General features: G+C 43.2%; 2 protein-coding genes across 2 annotated transcripts in view; one reads left to right on the forward strand and one right to left on the reverse strand.

Moving 5' to 3' along the window:
- Positions 1–260: 260 nt before the first annotated feature.
- LOC123453247 (60S ribosomal protein L37a-like) lies at positions 261–5,201 on the reverse strand. Its single transcript, XM_045157031.1, has 3 exons — positions 5,164–5,201; positions 573–720; positions 261–395 (listed from the first exon to the last, which is right to left on the reverse strand). Exons 1-3 carry the CDS (start codon positions 5,199–5,201, stop codon positions 261–263), a joined length of 321 nt encoding a protein of 106 aa, XP_045012966.1.
- Positions 5,202–5,765: 564 nt separating this feature from the next.
- Atrn (attractin) overlaps positions 5,766–19,932 on the forward strand; it is a 183,912-nt gene continuing 169,745 nt past the window's right edge. The window contains exon 1 of the mRNA XM_004661478.2: positions 5,766–6,329. Coding sequence (XP_004661535.1) covers positions 5,920–6,329 — 410 coding nt within the window. The 5' untranslated portion in view covers positions 5,766–5,919. The remainder of the gene's footprint in view (positions 6,330–19,932) is intronic.

The raw sequence follows: 19,932 nt of genomic DNA on the forward strand, positions 1-19,932 counted from the left end.
AATGTATTTATTTTCACATGTGTATGTGTGTATGGGTATGCTAGGGTATCTTGCCTCTGCAAATGAATGCCAGATGCATGCATCACTTTTTGTGTCTGGCATTATGTTGATGCTGGGGAATTGAATCGAGGCCAGTAGGCTTTGCAGGTAAGCATGCACCTTGAACCACTGAGCAACCTCCTCAGCCACTCTCTCTTTTTCTTTTGTTACATAAATTAATCCACTCATTGGAAGCTAGGATGTTTCAAATGATAGTGCTTTTACTGGCCCTTCAATTTCTGCAGTCTTCTGATGGCAGACTTGCCTGTGACAGCAGAAGTCGTGTTGTAGGTCCAGGTGCCACCAGCCACCATCTTCATGCAGGAACCACAGTGCCAGATGTCTTCAGTCCATTTCTTCATCTTGTCCCCCTCCCCCACCCCCCGTTTTTCAAAGTAGTCTCGTCCAAGTCCAGACTGACTGGAATTCTTGGAATTCACTACATAGTCTCAGGGTGGCTTCTAATTTACAGCGATCCTCCTACTTCTGCCTCCCCGATGCTGGGATTAAAGATGTGCATTACCACTCCCGGCCTTCATCTTGTTTTTGCCACAGAAGGTGCAAGTGTACTTGGTGTGCTGGCTGATTTTAATTTTCTTCACCGTTTTCTGGAGGAAGGCACCATAGGAGGTCCCATATTGACCTATGATGCCCACCTTCTTGGTGTTGCTGTGACCTGAGCTAGACAATAAAGAGACATCTCTCTCTCTCTCTATCTCTCTTATTTTTTGTGTTTTTGAGACAGAGCTTCTCTGTAGCTCAAGCTGTCCTGGAATTCACTATGTAGTCACAGGCTGGCCTTGAGGTCATGGTGATCTTCCTACCTTGGCTTCCTGAGATATGGGATTATAGGCGTGCACCACCATACCCGGCTTCTTTCTCTCTCTCTCTGTCTCTCTTTTTATTTATTTGCAAGCAGAAGGAGACAGAGGAGAGAGGAGAGAGAGAGAGAGAAAGAGAGAGAGAGAGAGAGAGAGAATGGGCATGCCAGGGCCACTAACCACTATAAATGAACACGTGCATGCACCATATTGTGTATCTGGCTTACATGGGTACCAAGGGATTGAACCTGAGTTGTTAGGCTTTGCAGGCAAGTACCTTCACTTCTGAGTCATCTCTCCAGCAGTCGCCCCCCTTTTTTTTGGTGTTTTGAGGTACAGTCTCACTGTAACTCAGCCTGGTCTGGAATTCACTCTGTAGTCTCAAAGTGACTATGAATTCATGGCAATCCTCCTACCTCTGCCTCCCAAGTGCTGGGATTAAAGGTGTGTGCCACTGTGCCCAGTTTTTTCCAGCGCCCCCTTTTTAAAAAAAAAAAAAACTTTTTATTGACAATTTTCACATATGTGTATAATATGATACCTTCTCTGGTTCCTTTTCCACTGAATCCCTTATTATTTCTTTTTTATTTTTATTTTTGTTCTCTTTTTTATCTTATTGCATTTTTTGTTTTTTTTTTTTGAGGTAGGGTCTCACTCTAGTCTAGGATGACCTGGAATTCACTATGCAGTCTCAGGGTGGCCTCAAACTCATGGTGATCCTCCTACCTCTGCCTCCTGAATGCTGGGATTAAAGGCATGTACCACTACGCCCGGCCTGGCTTTTTATTCTTAGAGTTTAAGGCATTTGCCTGCAAAGCCAAAGGATCCTGGTTTGACTCTCCAGGGCTCATATAAACCAGATGCACAAGGGGGGCGCATGCATCTGGAGTTCGTCTGCAGTGGCTGGAGGCCCTGGTGTGTCCATTCCTCTCTCTCTCTCTCCTTCCCTCCCTCTTTCCCTCACTCAAATAAATGTCTCTGTGCATCATGATTCAACATGTGACTCTGACATTATTTCCGTCCCTCTTCCACAAATTTCCCTGAGCCATGTTGGGTTCATTTTAGGTCTGCTTCAGTGATGAGATCTTGGGGGCCTCTGTGTCTCTGTATATCTGATTTGGTAGGAGTTGATTGTTCTCTGTCTCCTTCATCTTTGTGCTGGTACCAGGTTCACCAAGAAAACAGCACTCTTGCTTATTTCCCCAATTATTCTTAGTTTCAGCTGGGGCCCTTTTGAGGTGTGATGGGGTAGTTCTGTCCTCAGGATCTGTGTCTATCTGAAAAGGAGACAGAAATTCTCCAACGGAGAATAAAGTTAGCAACAGATAAATGGGATAACCATTGTTTTTTAAGAGAGAGTTTAATAGGTATAGGCCCTCTTGTAGCCCACGATTGGTGGCAGCTTGATAATGGAGTGTGGGCTCTTTTTTGGATATGATTCTGACTTGGGGAGGACAGGGAGGAGGCTCCAACTTGACTGTATTCGCCAAGTACAAAACTAATAAACAAAAATATTTTATTTATGTGAGAGAGAAAGAGAGAAAGAGAAAAAATGGGTGTGCCAGGGCCTCTAGCCACTTCAAATGAACCCCAGATGCATGGGCTACTTTGTGCATCTGGTTTTATGTTGGTACTGGGAATTGAACTCTGGTCTTTAGGCTTTACAGACAACTACCTTAACCACTGAGTCATCTCTCCAGCCCTTTGGTCAATTTAAAAAAAAATTTTTTTTGAGGGAGGGTCTTGCTCTGGCTGAGGCTGACCCAGATTTACTATGTAGTCTCAAGATGTCCTTGAACTCATAGCATTCCTCCTACCTCTGCCTCCCGAGTGTTTGGATTAAAGGCATGTGCCACTGCGCCTGGCTTATTATTATTACTTTTAAATATTTTAAAGTTTTATCTATTTATTTGAGAGAGACAAAGACAGAGAATTGGCATGCCAAGGCCTCTAACTGCTGCAAAGAAACTCCAGACACATGTGCCACCTTATGCATCTGGTTTATGTGGGTCCTGGGGAATTGAACCTGGGTCCTTTGGCTTTGCAGTCAAGCGCCTTAACCACTAAGCTATTCCTCCAGCCCCTACTTTTTTTCTTTTGGTTTTTCATGGTAGGGTCTCGCTCTAGCCCAGGCTGACCTGGAATTCACTTGGTCGTTTCAGGGTGGCCTCAAACTCATGGCAATGCTCGTACCTCTGCCTTCTGAGTGCTGGGATTAAAGGAGTACACCACCATGCCCAGCCAGCCCCCTGCCCCCCCCCCTTTTTAAAGATTTTAATTTATTTATTTGAGAGTCACAGAGAGAGAAAGAGGCAGAGAGAGAGAGAGAGAAAGAGAGAGAGAGAATGGGCACATCAGGGCTTCCAGCCACTGCGAACGAACTCCCTTCTGCATCTGGATAACGTGGGACCTGGGGAATCGAGCCTCGAACCAGGGTCCTCAGGCTTCACAGGCAAGCACTTAACCACTTAACCGCTACACCATCTCTCCAGCCCTCCTGCCCCCTTTTTTGAGGTAGGGTCTTGCTCTAGCCCAGACTAACCTGGAATTCACAACATAGTCTCAGGCTGGCCTGGAACTCACAGCAATCCTCCTACCTTGACCTCCATGAGTGCTGGGATTAAAGGTGTGCATCACCATGCAGAGAGAGAAAGAACATAGGTGCACCAGGGCCTCTAGCCACTGCAAAGGAACTCCAGATGTATACACCACTTTGTGCATTTGGCTTTATATGGATACTGAGGAATCTAACCCTGGTCATTAGGCTTTACAGACAAGCACCTTAACTGCTGAACCATCTCACCAACCCAAATATTTTTATTTACTTATTTGCAAGTAGAGAGAGATAGACAGGAGAGAGAGAGAGAGTGAAAGAGAGAGAGACAGAGAGAGAGAGAGAGAGTGAGAGTGAGAAGGGGAAGGGAGGGGAGGGGAGAGGAGGGGAGAGGAGAAGAGAAGAGAAAAGAGTATGTATATGGGTATGCCAGGGCCTCTAGCCACTATAAAGGATCTCCAGATGCTTGTGCCACTGTGTATCTGGCTTTACATGGGTACTGGGGAATCAAATCCAGGTCGTTACATTTTGCAGGCAAGTGCCTTAACTGCTGAGCCATCTCTCCAGCCCTTAAATCCCTTCTAGTCTCCCTTCTATCTCCATCATCTATAATGAAATGTCAATGGGCCCACTTTTGTGCAGGTCTTGTGCAGATAGCAATAGCCACTATAAGGTCATGAATGCAATGGGCACTTCATGCTCAGAAGAGAGCATTTCAACACACTCTTCTACATAGTGTGGCTCTTACATTCTTTTGACCCACTTTCTGCAATGTTCCCTGAGCGCTGGGGGTTGTGATATAGATGTCTCACTTAATGCTGAGCTCTCAACTGTCACTTATGCTCAGCACTTTGATGAGTTTTGAGTATATCCAGTAGTGGTGACAACTTATTTACAGTTTGGACTTAGGAAAATTCCAGGTCAAAGGCTCTTGTTTTTGCTATTTGAGTTATAGTTTCTGAGATCTGCAAATAGTTGGAGAGATGGCTTAGCCATTAAGGTACTTGTCTGCAAAGCCAAAGGACCCGGGTTCAATTCCACAGGACCCATATAAAGCCAGATTCACAAGGTGGCACATGCATCTGGAGTTTGTTTGCAGTGGCTGGAGGCCCTGGCATGTCTATTATCTCTATCTGCCTCTCTGTCTCATAAATAAATAAAATATTAACCTTAATGGCTGAGCCTCTGTTACATTTTTGTTGTTGTTGTTTGTTTTTCAAGGTAAGGTCTCACTGTAGCCCAGGCTGACCTGGAATTTGCTATGTAGTTTCAGGCTGGCCTAAACTCAGTGATTCTCCTACCTCTGCCTCCCAAGTGCTGAAATTAAAGGCATGTGCTGCCATGCCCTGCTTGTAATTAAAAAAAAAAAATTGGGGGGTTCTGGAGAGATGGCTTATCGGTTAAGGCACTTGCCTGCAAAGCCTGAGGACCCATTTTCAATTCCCTAGTACCCATGTAAGGCAGCTGCACAAGGTGGCACATGTATCTGAAGTTCCTTTTCAGTAGCTATAAGCCCTGGCACAACCATTCTCTATCTCTCTCTGTGTCTCAAATAATAAATAAAAATTAAAAAATATTTTTTGAAGTTGAGCATGGTGGTGTACATGATGTTCAGGTCTGTTATTGGTTCAGCTTGGGTGTGTGTATGTCCAACCTGTTAAGCATTTATTCGTATGCCGTGTTCTTTATTTTTATTTTTATTTTTTTGAGGTAGGCTCTTGCTCTATCCCAAGCTTACCTGGAACTCACTTTGTAATCCCAAACTGTCCTGACAGGAGTCCTCCCATCTCTGCATCCCCAGTACTGGGATTAAAGGCGTGTGCCACCATGCCAGGCCTATATAATATGCTACGTTCCTGATAACACGTGTTGTTTCATTCTCTTTCAGAGACTTGAATGTAGCCCTCCTGTATATAGCATCACACTGAGGCTGCCTTTTAACCGCTGAGCCACCACCTCAGTCCCAGAGGCTCTGCTATCAGCTTGGGAGTTGGGGCAGAGCGCTGATGGGCGTGAGGTGTCCAGAAAGGCAGCTCCATGCAGCCGGCTTGGTTAGCAAAGCAAAGGGGGGCACTGTGGGGCTGCTATCTCGCGGTCGCCCGGTGCCAAGGCGAAAACTGGATCACTAAGGAGCTTCGGTAGGGAAGGGAGGCTCCCTACCACTCCTCGACTCAGAGCCAGACCTGACTCCCCGGCTCAGCGAGCTGTAGGACCGCTGCCCGCACGCCCCGCCCACGCCCACACGTCAGCCCCGCCCACCACGCAGTTTAAGACCCTCTCTGAGGATTGACCGCCTGAGCCACCGTCCGTCCAGCCCCGCCCCGCACGGCCAGGCGAAGCGGAGCCGGCGTGCGCTGGGGGAGAGAGAGAGGGAGAGAGAGAGAGAGAGAGGGAGGGAGAGAGAGAGAGAGAGAGAGTGAGTGTGTGTGTGTGTGTGAGTGTGTGTGAGTGTGTGGTGAGTGTGGTGTGTATGTGTTCGCGGGGCGCCGTCTCAGCCCGGGGAAGATGGTGGCGGCGGCGGCGGCGGCGACTGAGCCGGGGCTGAGGAGGAGGGCCGTGGCGACGGCAGCGGCCTCGGCCGCGGACAGGAAGGGCGGGCTGCCCCGAGACCGGGACGTGCCCGAGGTCGGGAGGCCGGGGCCGGGGGCCGCGCTGCGCCTCCCGCGGACGCCGTCGTCGTGGCTGCGGCCGCGGCTGCTCCTGCAGCTGCTCTTCTCGTTGCTACTGCTGTTGCCGCCCTGGGAGGCCGAGGCCGCGGCGGCGGCGGCGGCTGTGGCGGGTTCAGCCTCAGCCGAGGCCAAGGAGTGTGACCGGCCCTGTGTCAACGGCGGCCGCTGCAACCCCGGCACCGGGCAGTGCGTCTGCCCCGCAGGCTGGGTGGGCGAGCAATGCCAGCACTGCGGGGGCCGCTTCAGGTGAGTGTGGGTGATGTTGCAGGGTTGGGCCCAGCCGGAGGCGGGGGCGGAGGGCGCTCCACACGGTACCATGTCACAGGCCCATGCCAGACGGAGAGTGGGGAGGGCTGGGCCACTCTTCTGTGTTTGATAATCGTTAGTTTCCGGGGAGAGATTTATCCACCGAGGCCCAGGGTCTTCCCGCGGTGGAAGGTGGAAAAGGTGTGATGCAGGGACGGGAACACTCAGCAGTGATTTTCATACTGTGGGCTAGATTTTTGGGTCTCGAAGAGTATCCTTTTTTGTATAAACGAGGTAGCACGGAAAAGCCGAATGAGTCAGTTTTAAAACTATCTTTTAACATCCTAACAGATTGGAGATATGGGGTGATTTGAAGAAAACGGAGTTCCCGAAGTGATTTGCTAGCTGTAGTATATAGAAGAGCAAGGTTGGGTTGTGTTTAGGGACAGAAGTACCAGTAATAACTGTCGAAAGGAAAGTGAGGAAAGGAGACTTTAGAAGCTCACTATGGGTGGCATATTGTAATAGAGTCTGTTTGTGGAAGACCTGGAAAAGGATTCCAGTTTGCCCTGATTCTGGACAACATGGAGTTCCGAGTTGACTTGATTTGGGGCAGTAACTCTTGGAGAGATCTCTTACTAATTAGCAGTTACCTATTATTATTTGTGTGTCTGTTGTGCAAGGATTTCTGGATAATACTTTCTTTTTTTGGGGGGGGTTCGAAGTAGAGTCTCACCCTAGTCCAGGCTGACGTGGAATTCACCATGTGGTGTCAGGATGGTCTTGAGCTCATGGAGATTCTCCTACCTGTGCCTCCGGAGTGCTGGAATTAAAGGCATGCGCCACCACACCCGGCTGGATAATACTTTTTGTGAAGCCCACAAAAAGTTAGGAATGTAGCAAGGGAAGGTATGGTATGTACATAGAGTCCCTAGTCATAAGAACGACGGAGTCATTCATGCCTTTGGTTACTTATTGACTACTTTCTACACTTAATGTGGGGAAGTGGGGAATTGCGAACAAGACAGATAGGGTCATTGCTCCAATGGATCTTAGATTCTAGTGGGGGATGACAGGCAGTTAACAAGTAAATAAGTTAATGAAAGCAATAAACGGGATAATTTCAGACAATAGTAAATACTGTCAACAAAATAAAAACAGAATGTCTGTCCAAAAATTATATTCAGCTCATGAAAGTAGGAAATCTTCCTTATTTGGAGCGACCTGAATGGAGTACTGGAGAAATTAAGGAGCAGAGATTATGTGGCTGACTAGGAATAAGCAGAGAAGTCTTAGTGCAGAGATAACACTAAATTTGAACATTTGAGGCTAAGTAGGATTCACAAATATGCAGCCAGGAAAAAAAAAAAACTCAGGTTAGAAAGAGCAACAGACAGACATGAAAGGCAGACAAAGTTGTGGAGGCTGGAAAATAAAGTTTTGCTGTGCCTGTGGAGAAAAGAGTTGTGAGAGAAATTTGGACGGATCACATCAGATCTTTTAAGGAATTCAGAGAACACTAAGCAGGTGAGCCCTTTAGTCTTACGGATTGAGAAACCAAGTGATTTCAGGACTAGTGTGTATAGTGGGCTGGTCTTAGAATTTAAGTTGTTCTGATTTATATATTCTCTTATTCTACATTTATCTGTGGACGGCTTCTCTGTGTTTAAAAAAAACTTTATTTTAAAAAATATTTTATTTTTATTTATTTATTTGACAGAAAGAGGGAGAGAGAGAGAGAAAAAATGGGCACTCCAGGGCCTCCAGCCACTGCTAATGAACTCCAGTTCCATGCGTCCCCTTATGCATCTGGCTAATGTGGGTCCTGGGGAATGGAACCTGGGTCCTTTGGCTTTGCAGGCAAATACCTTAACTGCTAAGCCATTCTTCCAGCTCTAAAAACTTCTTATTGACATTTTTTTCCCCTCAACCCCCTCTAATCTTGATAATTTTCTTACATGTATATATTTTGATTCTTCTGTTTTAGGTTGTGAGATAAGAGTGGTAAACAAGACAGAAACAGAACTTTCTTGCTTAGGAATTAAAAAAAATACCCATTAGTGAATCTATTATAGTTTTGTTGAAGATTGTTCTGATTGATGGAGAGCAGGAATAGTCTTGACTTAGTTTGGAGTGTGACCAAGATTAGTTGAGATGTTACCTGGGGGGGGATGTGTACAGAGGTTGTGGGATAAGTGGGATGCCAACAGGAAGGAGAGAAGGCCTAGTGACAGGAGCCAAGAGATCAGAAGGTAGCAGGATTGGAGAGTGAGGCAGGGGCCAGGTCAAGTGGAGATCTGTTGGTTGGATTGAGAATTTTAAAATCTTTGGCCAAGAGCAGTGGAATGGCATGGATCACTCTTGTTTTCATGACATTATATAGGTTTTTAGATAGGAGTCAGAACAGGAATAGCCTTGAAAGTGAGTCCAGAGATTTTCAGTTTTATTGCTTTCAAGACCAAGTGAGTGGATGGTTAAATCTGATGAAGGACCTTCAGAGTCTGATAATAGAGGATGCTGTGGTGCACAGGATGAGAAGGAGGCATTCATAGCAAAATCAATCTGTTTTGTTCAGAGTAGGTTGACTCACTAGACCTGAGAGATGATGGGTAGCTAGTTGAGGTCTGTTTGCATAGATAAAGGGCAGTGGAATTGAGAGCCTGATTGTTAATGGAGACAGGATAGATATGTGGTAGTGTAGAGGTAAACTAGATGTTTTTTAGTGGTTATTGGGGGGGGAGAGAAAAATTACCTATTTTGGGTAATTGATATTAACAAACACAGGGAGCCGGGCATGGTGGCGCACGCCTTTAATCCCAGCACTCGGGAGGCAGAGGTAGGAGGATCGCCATGAGTTCAAGGCCACCCTGAGACTACAGAGTTAATTCCAGGTCAGCCTGGACCAGAGTGAGACCCTACCTCGAAAAAAACCAAAAAAAAAAAAACCAAAAAAAAAAAAAACAAAACACAGGGACATATAATAGGGCTGGTTTGAGATAATTTTGGTTTTGTATACAGTGAATTTGGGGGCTTTTAGGGTTTGTACCTGGCACATGTAGGTGTTGGTTGCTTATAATGGGGGTTTCCAGGGAGAAAGAAAGATCTGAGTGTCCACCTAGACACTCTAGAGAAAAGCCACTTATAATGGGTACAGGCATCCTTGACATTGTCTCATAAGGTATCATGTATAAGTGAAGGAGCTATTGTGGACACTCCCTTTGAGTTGGTACTGGCTGATGTCAGTGCTTGTTCCTGGGCAAATAATCATTGTTCTTAATGATACTATTAAATGAAATGGCTTCTAGAATGAGCATTTTTAAAAAATGAAAGGCAGACGGGCACAGTGGCACATACCTTTAATCTCAGCACTCGGGAGGAATAGGTAGGAGGATTGCTGTGAGTTCGAAGCCAGCCTGGGTGTACAGAGTGAGTTCCAGGTCAGCTTGGGCTAGAGTGAGAACCTCCCTTGGGTGGGGTGGGGGGAGAAGAAAAGAAATGCTAGGAAAGGTGGAATATGTTTCGTAATCCCAGCACTCAGGAGGTAGAAACATGCAGATCAGGAGTTCAAGCCAGCTTGGGTTACATGAGTTTGAGGCTAGCATGGGCTACATGAGATCCTGTTTTAATCCCCTTAAGCCCTAAAACCCTAAAAATAGTTTTTTCCCCCTTGGGCATAGTGGCTCATGTCTGTAATTTCAGCATTTGCTAGGTTGAGGAAGGAAGATCAGGAATTTAAGGCTAGCCTTGGCTATGTGATAATGTCTCAGAAAAACAAAATATATAAATGAAAGTAGGCAAAAGTTTAAAATCTTTTATAAAACTTTTTTTAGCTGGGTGTGGTGCATGCCTTTAATCCCAGCACTTGGGGGCCAGAGGTAGGAAGATTGCCGAGAGTTGGAGACTACTCTTGAGTCTTCATGGTGAATTCCAGGTCAGCCTGAGCTAGAGTGAGATCCTGCCTTGAAAAACCAAAGGGCTGGAGGAATGGCTTAGCAGTTAAGGTGGTTGCCTGCAAGGCCAAAGGACCTATGTTCAATTCCCTAGGACTCACATTAGCCAGATGCACAAGGGGGCAGGGGCCGCATGCATCTGGAGTTCATTTGCAGTGCCTGGAGGCCCTGGTGTGCCCATTCTCTCTCTCTCCTTCTTTCTCTGTCAAATAAATAAATAAACAAAAATAAAATATTAAGAAAACTTTTTTAAAATTCAAATTTAATTTTATTTCAGAGAGGTAGAAAGAGGCACATAGATAGATAGAGAGAATGGATATGCCAGGGTCTTCAGTCATACACAAACTCCAGGCACATGCACTACCTCGTACTTTATTATTATTATTATTTTTTTTTTTTTTGGTTTTCAAGGTAGGGTTTTATTCTAGCCCAGGCTGACCTGGAATTCACTATGTAGTCTCAGGGTGGCCTTGAACTCAAGGCTTGTGCCACCATGCCCAGCACTTTGTTTTTTTGGTTTTTCGAGGTATGGTAGCTCAGGCTGACCTGGAATTTACTATGTAATCTCAGGGTGGTCCCAAACTCAACGGTGATCCTCCTACCTCTGCCTCCCAAGTGCTGGGATTAAAGGCATATGCCACCACCACGCTTAGCTCACTTTTGGTTTTTTTAGGTAGCCTAGGCTGACCTGGAGTTTATTGTGTAGTCTCAGACTGGCCTTGAACTCACAGTGATTCTCCTACCTCAGTACCCCTTCACCCCCAGTATTGGGATTAAAGGCTTACACCACCAAACCTGGCTATAAAAACTTTTATTAAATTTTCAGGTGAAGGATTTTCTTTGGGGGGGGGGGGACGGTAAGAGCTGAATGCTGATTTTGATATATATCCTGGTTAACTCATTCACCTCTTTGTTACTAAACTAAAAGGCATCAAATCAATACCTTTCTGTCGTAGTTATGACATGTAGTGCTGTGGCTTAAATCTGAAGCCTTGTGCAGGCAAATCAAACACTGTATGAGCTACACTTCCACTTGCCTTCTTGGTTTAGAATGACATCAAGTCAAAGTGCATCTTTTAAGCTTTTGTGTTCTCTAAGCCTTGTATTATAATTGCCATTTTAGGGCTTTTTTTTCACTTGAAAGGAAGATAGGATAACAAAAGTGTTAGATTTCACTAAAGCTTCCACTGAGTACATACTGTGTCCCAGTGACTTAGCCAAGTATTTTCACATATATTGTACCATTGTACCCTTTGGAACTCAGGATGTTGTAGAAAATTTGAATTATGATTAAATTGTCAGTAACTTCTTACCTCAATGAAAAATGCTGTAGAAGTGGTTAATAACAGGGGGCAAGTCTAACAGTGTCAGTTAACTAGAAATAGCTATAGAAGGGAAATTCCTAAGAGTGCCACTGCTATTCATTTTCATGTATGTCTTCATAATTCAGTAATCATGGTTTTCTAAGTTGTGATGCCACTTCTGAACATTTTCTTGAAGAATAAGTAGATTCCATCACTTTTTTTTGTTGTTGTTTTTGTTTTTCGAGGTAGGGTCTCACTTTGGTCCAGGCTGACCTGGAATTAACTATGTAGACTCAGGGTGGCCTCGAACTCAGGGTGATCCTCCTACCTGTGCCTCCTGAGTGCTGGGATCCCCATCAATTTTGAGGTTGGGTTAACTGTGTAGTCCCAGTCTGGCCTTGACCTCACAGCAATTCTCTTACCTTAGCCCCGTGAGTGCTAGGATTAAAGACGTGCATCATCGTGCCCAGCACATTTAATTTTTTGATTTATTTCCATGTGTGTATGTGTGTTCCCGCGTGTGCACATGCCAGGGTCTCTTGATATTGCAAATGAACACCATACACTTGCTGCACTACTTTTTGCATCTGGAATTCAACTTGGGCCTTTGTAATCAAGTGTCATTAACCACTTAGCCATGTACTCAGTCCCCTGCATTTAATTATTTATGCTCCCACTGTACAAAACTTTTTGGAGGCTGAGTGTGGTGGTGCATGCCTTTAATCCCTGTTTTTTTTGATGTAGGGTTTCACTCTAGCCCAGGCTGACCTGGAATTCACTCTGTACTCTCAGGGTGGCCTTGAACTCACAGCGATCCTCCTACCTCTGCCTCCTGAGTGCTGGGAATAAAGGCATGCGCCACCACACCCAGCTCTTATGATCTACCTTCTATAGAAGAGAAAGACAGCAGTTATTGGGATTTATTTTGTACCAACATATGCAGTAATAATAGTAGTGGTAGGCACAGCAGCAGCCCCCACCATTTCTCAATTTTTCTCCATTTTTTTCCCCCAAGCATTATGCCAATTGCCTTTTAAAAATTACCCCTCTTAGTTCTTAGAGTGAAGCTATTTCATTTCTAGATGAGTAAATAGAAGCTGGAAGTAAGGGTGTGTTTTCTTTTCCCATGCTGGTGTGGAACTTGGGGCTTCTACATTCTACATAGTGCTTTACTCAGCTACACCTCCAGTGCAAAGCTTGGAGACTTATTAAATAACTTGTCCAAGATTACAGAGCTTGTGCAAAATTGGAATTTGAATTTAGGCCTTGTCTAATTCTGGAATCTTGCACGCGCGTGGTCTCCCTCCCTCTCTCCCTCCCTCCCTCCCTCCCTCCCTCCCTCTCTCTCTCTCTCACTCACTCATCATTTGGCTTTTCATTTTTCCTGAGTCCAGTCACCCTCTGTGAGCATTCTTTAGAAGGGCTGACCTAATTACAGCAAACACTTTGAAAAACAAAGGACAAAACATAGTTGTTTTTTTTTTTTTAAAGATACAGTACTCCTTATTTTTTTTAATTATTTGTTTGCAAGCAGACGGGTGGGGGAGGGAGAGAGAAAGCACGTGAGTGCACGAGTGAGCATGAGCTAGAGAGAAGAGAGACAGTGATTGGGTGCACCAGGGTCTCCATCCCCTGCAAACAAACTCCAGATGCATGTGTCCCTTGTGCATCTGGCTTACGTGGATCCTGGGGAATCAAACCTGGTCCTTTGGCCTTGCAGGCAAATGCCTTAACCGCTAAGCCATCTCTCCAGCCTGAAAAATAGGTTTTTATAATAGGAAAACTAACTTAATATTAATTTGCTTGGTTCTATCTGTCTGTTGGTCTAAGGACATAAATACATTTCCTTTTCTAAAATTTATTATTTTTTTTTATTAACAACTTTCATGATTGTAAACAATATTCCATGGTAATGGTCTCCCTCCCCCACTTTCCCCTTTGAAACTCCATTCTCCATCATATCCCCTCCCGCTCTCAATCAATCTCTCTTTTATTTTGATGTCATCATCTTTTCCTCCTATTATGATGGTCTTGTGTAGGTAGTGTCAGGCACTGTGAAGTCATGGATATCCAGGCCATTCTGTGTCTGGGGGGAGCACGTTGTAAGGAGTCCTACCCTTCCTTTGGCTCTTACATTCGTTTTGCCACCTCTTCTGCAATAGACCCTGAGCCTTGGAAGGTGTGATAGAGGTACTGCAATGCTGAACACTCCTCTGTCAGTTCTCAGCACCATGATGCCTTCTGAGTCATCCCAAGGTTACTCCCATCTAAAAAGAGAAGGTTCTCTACCAAAAGTGAGAGTAGCATTAATATAAGGGTATGGACATTAGGAGAAGTGCTTACTGGGCAGTTTAATGAGCATGGTGTATACATTTAGCCAGACAGTAGCAGATGTTTTACCCCTAGGGCTCATGAATACCCTTGTTTCAGGTTTTCAGTATCAGGGATGTATTCCTTCCCATGGAGTGGGCCTCCAATCCAATTAGAGGGCAGTTGGTTTCTACCATGACAGAGTGCCACTGTTGCACCCGTTAGCTCATTTGGCCTGGCTGGCCAAATATAAGGCTTGCAGTGTCCACTGATGAGTATCTTCACTGGTGATTTCTCTCTGTCATTGAACTGCATGCAGAATGGCTTCTTCCAGCTTTCTGTCAGGAGGAGGAGGTTATCAGCTCAGTTCCAGCAGGATTTCTCAGTGGCTTTGCAGCCCAAATATGTGGAGTCCTCAGCAATAGAAATACATTTATTTTTATTTTTATTTATTTTATTTTATTTTATTTTTATTTTCAGGTAGCGTCTTGTTTTAGCCCAGGCCGACCTAAAATTCACTAAGTAGTCTCAGTTTGACCTCACTTTTACAGCGATCCTTTTACCTCTTCCTCCCTATTGCTTGGATTAAATGTTTGAGCCACTGTGCCTGTCAACTTTTTTTTTTCCTTTTGAGATAGGGAGATAGGGTCTTATGTAGCCCAGGATGGCTTTGATCTCCCTGTGTCACCAGAATTCCCGATCCTCTTACTTCTGTGTTGTGACATTGTTTTCTGTGCTGCTGGGGATTGAACCAGGACATTGTGCATGCTAGGCAAGCACTCTACAAACTGATATGTATTCCCAGCTCCACAAATACTTTTCTAACAAGTGAGATGAAAATTAAAGAAAATAGTAGCTTGTTTTCTTATATTATTTCCTAAGTATATTAAACTGAAGCCATAAATTTTATATTCATTATTCTAATTTAGGCTTGTTTCCTTTACTAGATTTAATATTTCAAATATTTATTTGAGAGAGAGAGGCAGATAGAGAGAATGGGTGTGTCAGGGCCTCTGATCATGGCAAATGAACTCCAGATGCATGTGCAACCTTGAGCGTCTGCTTTACATAGATACTAGGGAATCACACGAGGGTCTTTAGGCTTTGTTGGCAGGCACCTTAACCACTGATCCATCTCTCCAGTCCCTATAAATATTTTTTTGTCTTCATATGGGAGCTTCTTTGGGAGCATCTTTCCAGAGCTCCTTTTTCTTCTGTTAGTTTTGGGCATCTTTATGGGGGTGTTTTGTCGTCATCTCATACTCAACTGTATATAGCCCCAAACTTCATTCATAGCATCTTAAAAAAGTATTTTTTTTCTTTTTCACCTTGTTCTTTCAATTGCAAATCCCACTTTAATAAAACTTATGAGCAAGTCTTGGCTTTTTTTTTTTTTTACCTGTCTATTCTCTAAAGTCTCCTCCCCATGGTAGGGTCTTATAGTAGCACAGGCTGGCCTGAAACTCTAGTTCTAGGCTGACCTCAAACTCACAGCAATTGTCCTTTTTTTGTCTCCTGAGTGCCTGACTTATTTTTAAAGTTTTGTAAGTCCAGTCTTGCTGCTTTCTAGTGCATCTGGCCTTTCACCTCATTGCTGACCTCTTGGTATTACAACCTAAATAACTGGTTCTTATACCTATGGACTCCATACCATATAAGACTCCTAAAAAAGTATAATTGTTTTACTCAGAAAACTTTGCCTTGTTTTTTTGTTTTCTTCTTTTGAGACAGACAGTCTGACTTTATAGCCCAGGCTGGCCTTGATTTTGTCATGTTTCTTTTCCTCAGTGCTGGCTAGATATCAGCCACCATGTCTAGCAGAAATCTTATTTTTTTTCTCAATTTTTATTAACATTTTTCATGATTATAAAAAAATAATACCCTCCCTCCCTCCACCTTCCCTTTTGAAATTCCTTTCTCCATCATATCCCCTCCCCATCTTAACCAGTCTCTCTTATTTTGATGTCATCATCTTTTCCTCCTCTTATGATGGTCTTTGGTAGGTAGTGCCAGGCACAGTGAGTTCAAGGATATCCAGGCCATTTTGTCTGGAGGGAGCACATTGTAAGGAGTCCTACCCTTCCTTTGGCTCTTGCATTCTTTTCGCCACCTCTTCCGCATCAGACCCTAAGCATTGGAAGGTGTGATCGAGATGTTACTCAGTACTTCAGTCACTTCTTTCCAGCACTGTGATACCTTCTGAGTCGTCCCAAGGTCACTGCCATCTGAAAAGAGAAGATTCTCTAAACAAAGTGCGAGTAGCATTAATATATAAGGGTATGAACATTAAGAGAAGTGCTTACTGGGCAGTTTGATAAGCATAGTATATACATTTGTCCCAACATCAGCAGATGTTAAACCCCTAGGGCACATGACTACCCCTGTTTTAAGTTTTCAGTATCAGGGATGTATTCCCTCCCATGGAGCAGGCCTCCAGTCCAATTGGAGGGCAGTTGGTTGCCCCCATAATAGACATGCCACTATTGTACCTGTTGGCTCATTTGGCTTGGATGGCCAGTTATAAGGCTTGCAGTGTCCACTGTTGAGTATCTTCACTGGTAGTATCTCTTTCTCCCATTGAACTACATGTAGAATGGCTTCTTCCAGCTTTCTGTCAGCTGGTCTACATGGAGGAGGTTATCAACTCAGTTCCAGCAGGATTTCTCAGTGGCTTTGTAGCCCAAGTATGTGGAGTCTTCAGCAATAGGGTCTTACCATCAATCCTGGTGGGAATCCAAGGGCCTCACCAATGGTCTATAATGTTTTGCTGGCTGATAAACGCCTACAGCCATGTAGCAGGATACTGGAGAAGGATGAAAATAGGTTCTTTGGATAGATTCTTCCTTCGAAAGGAAGGATCAAGTTATCATTATTTGCAGATGACATGATTCATGGTATCAGGGTGATGCTGACTTCATAGAAGGAGTTTGGTAGGATTCCTTCTTTTTCTATTTTATGGAAAAGTTTTAGAAGCAATGGTGTTTGTTCTTCCCTGAAGGTCTGGTAAAATTCACCAGTAACTCCAACTGGGCTGGCACTTTTTTTAGTTGGGAGATTTTCATACTTTGTGGAGTATATGCTTTTATAGTATGTCCCTATGCTTTTTTGAATTTCTCTGGCATCTGTTGTGATGTTACGTTTTTCATCTCTAATTTTATTGTATCTTTTCTCTCCTTTTGGTCAGATTTGCTAAGGGTTTATCAATCTTGTATATCCTTTCAAAGAACCAACTCTTTGATTCATTGATTCTTTGGCTTTTTTTTTTTGTTGTTGTTGTTTGTTTCTATTTCACTTATTTCTGCCTCAATCTTTATTATTTCTTCCCGTCTACTGGTTTTTGGTTTGTCTTGTTCTTCTTTTTCCAAGGCTTTAAGGTGAAGCATTAGGTCATTTACTTGTGACCTTACTAATTTCTTATTATAGGCACTTAAAGCTATAAATTTACCTCTTAGGACTTCCTTCATTGTGTCCCAGAGATTTTGGTATGTTGTGTTCTCATTATCATTTGACTGTATAAATTTTTTGATTTCTTTCTTGGTTTCTTCATTGACCCATTCATCATTTAGTAGTGTGTTGTTTAATTTCCATGATTTTGTGCATGCTCTGTAGCCTTTCTTGCTGTTGATTTGTAGTTTGATTCCATTGTGGTCAGATAGAATGCAAGGAATTATTTTCGTTTTCCTGTATTTGTTAAGATTTGCTTTGTGTCATAATATATGGGGTATTTTAGAGAATGTTCCAGGTGCTGCTGAAAAGAATGTATAGTCTGCGGCAGTTGGATGAAATGTCCTATATATATCTGTTAGGTCCATTCCTTCTATGACCTCATTTAATCCAGATGCCTCTCTGTTTATTTCTTTCTGGGATGACCTGTCAGTTGATGAGAGTGGGGTGTTGAAGTCACCCACTACCACTGTTTGGTGTTGTCTGTGACCTTAGTTCTAATAGCGTTTGTTTGATGAATTTGCCCCCCCCCCCATGTTAGGTGCATATGTGCTTAGGATTGTAATGTCCTCCTTTGGAGGAGTGTGCCTTTAATCAATATAAAGTGACCTTCCTTATCTTTCCTAACTAATGTTGGACTGAAGTCTACCTTGTCAGATATTAGGATAGCAACCCCTGCTTGTTTTCTGGGTCCATGTGCTTGAAACACTGTTTTCCAACCTTTCACCCTATTTAGTGTTCATCCTTTGTAGAAAGGTGGGTTTCTTGGAGGCAACAAATTGAAGGATCCTGCTTTTTATTTTTAACCCAGTCTGCAAACCTGTCTTTTGGCTGGGGCATTGAGGCTGTCGATATTAAGAAATATTATTGAAAGGTATGTATTCATTTTTGCCTTTTTCTTGTAGTTCTTCTGGTTTTACCTTTGCTCTCTTGTGTTAACTAGTATTTGAGTATCCCCCCCTCCCCCGCTTCCTTATATGTGTGCTTTTCTTTTTCTTCAGCATGGAGGATTCTTTCAAGTATTTTCTGTAGAGCTGGTTTTGTCTTCAAATACTCCTTTAGCTTGCTTTTGTAGTGGAATATCCTTATTTCTCCATTTGAATGGATAGTTTTGCAGGATAAAGTAACCTTGGTTTACAGTTGTTGTCTTTCACAACTTGGAATACATCACTCCAAACCCTTCTGGCTTTTAAGGTTTGTGTTGAGTAATCTGCTGTAATCCTGATAGTCTTGCCTTTGTAGGTAACTTGATTTTTCTCTCTGACTGCTTTCTATATATATGTGTGTGTATATATATGTGTGTGTGTGTGTGTGTGTGTGTGTGTGTGTGTGTGTGTGTATGTGTGTGTATGTATGTATGTGTGTATATATATATATATATGTGTATATATATATATATATATATATATATATTTGGTTATTGGTTTGGTAGTTTGATTATAATATGTCGAGGAGAGGTCCTTTCCAGGTTTTGTCTGCTTGGTGTTCTAAAGGATTCCTGTATCTGCATTGGCACCTCGTTCCTAATTTGGGGGAAGTTTTCTATGATTTTGCTGAAGTTGCCTACTATGCCTTTAGAGTGAAATTCTTCTCCTTCTACTATGCCCTGAATTCTTATGTTTGATCTTTTCATAGTGTCCTGACTATCTTGAAATTCCCACTCATACTTTTCTATTAGTTTGTCTTTCTCTTTGTTGGACTGTATTAGATCTGCCACCTGGTCTTCTAGCTTAGATATTCTGTCCTCTCCTTCATCCATTCTACTGGTGAGATTTTCTACAGTTTTTTTTAATTTCATTAACTGTGTTCTTCATTGCTAGTAATTCTGACTGGATTTTCTTTATTATTTCCTTTTCCTTATTTATGTCTAGTATTGACCTCTTTATTTCATTAAATTGGTGTCCTGTGTTTTCTTTGATTCCTTTGATACAGTCTTTCATTTCTTTGATTTCTCCTTTGACTTCTTTGAACATATTTATAATAATTCTTTTGAAATCTTTCTCAGGCATTTCCTCTAACTCGTTCTCCCTGGAGGTCATTTCTGATACATTAATACTTTTTAGTGGATTTTTATTGTCTTGATTTTTGGTGTTTCTTGTGTTATAATGTATATATTTTTGCATCCTGGATCATTTAGTGATTGGATTTTCTAGTTAGCTGGGTATTATTAGATGTGTCAATCAATCTGTTGCTATATATCTTCAGGTAGGAGCTTAAGGTGCTAGGTGTGGCTCTCAAGACTAAGAGTATCTCCAAAAGTGACCCTAGGGTTTGGGTTTTCCTGCTATGAGAGTAATCAAGTAGGCTGAGTGGAACCAAATACAGATATTTTCTAAAATTTAACTAAACTATGTACACTTGTAATGAAAAACAGTACAGAATATTTATCCAAGGGTAGGTATTATGACAACCAGATCCTCTGTCTGTCCCTTAGGCTGGGTGGTACCTCACCTACTCCCTTAATCCTGACAACAAGGAGGTTAAGATTTCTGGTTTGTTGAGGGTTCCAACTCAGCTTGTGACCAGGTGGAACCCTTCCCTAATGTGTAAAATTAGAGGAAACAAAGCCACTATAAATCAAGAAGCAACAAATAA

The sequence above is a fragment of the Jaculus jaculus genome, chromosome 8 (genome assembly GCF_020740685.1).
Source record: "Jaculus jaculus isolate mJacJac1 chromosome 8, mJacJac1.mat.Y.cur, whole genome shotgun sequence".
Lineage (NCBI taxonomy): Eukaryota > Metazoa > Chordata > Mammalia > Rodentia > Dipodidae > Jaculus > Jaculus jaculus.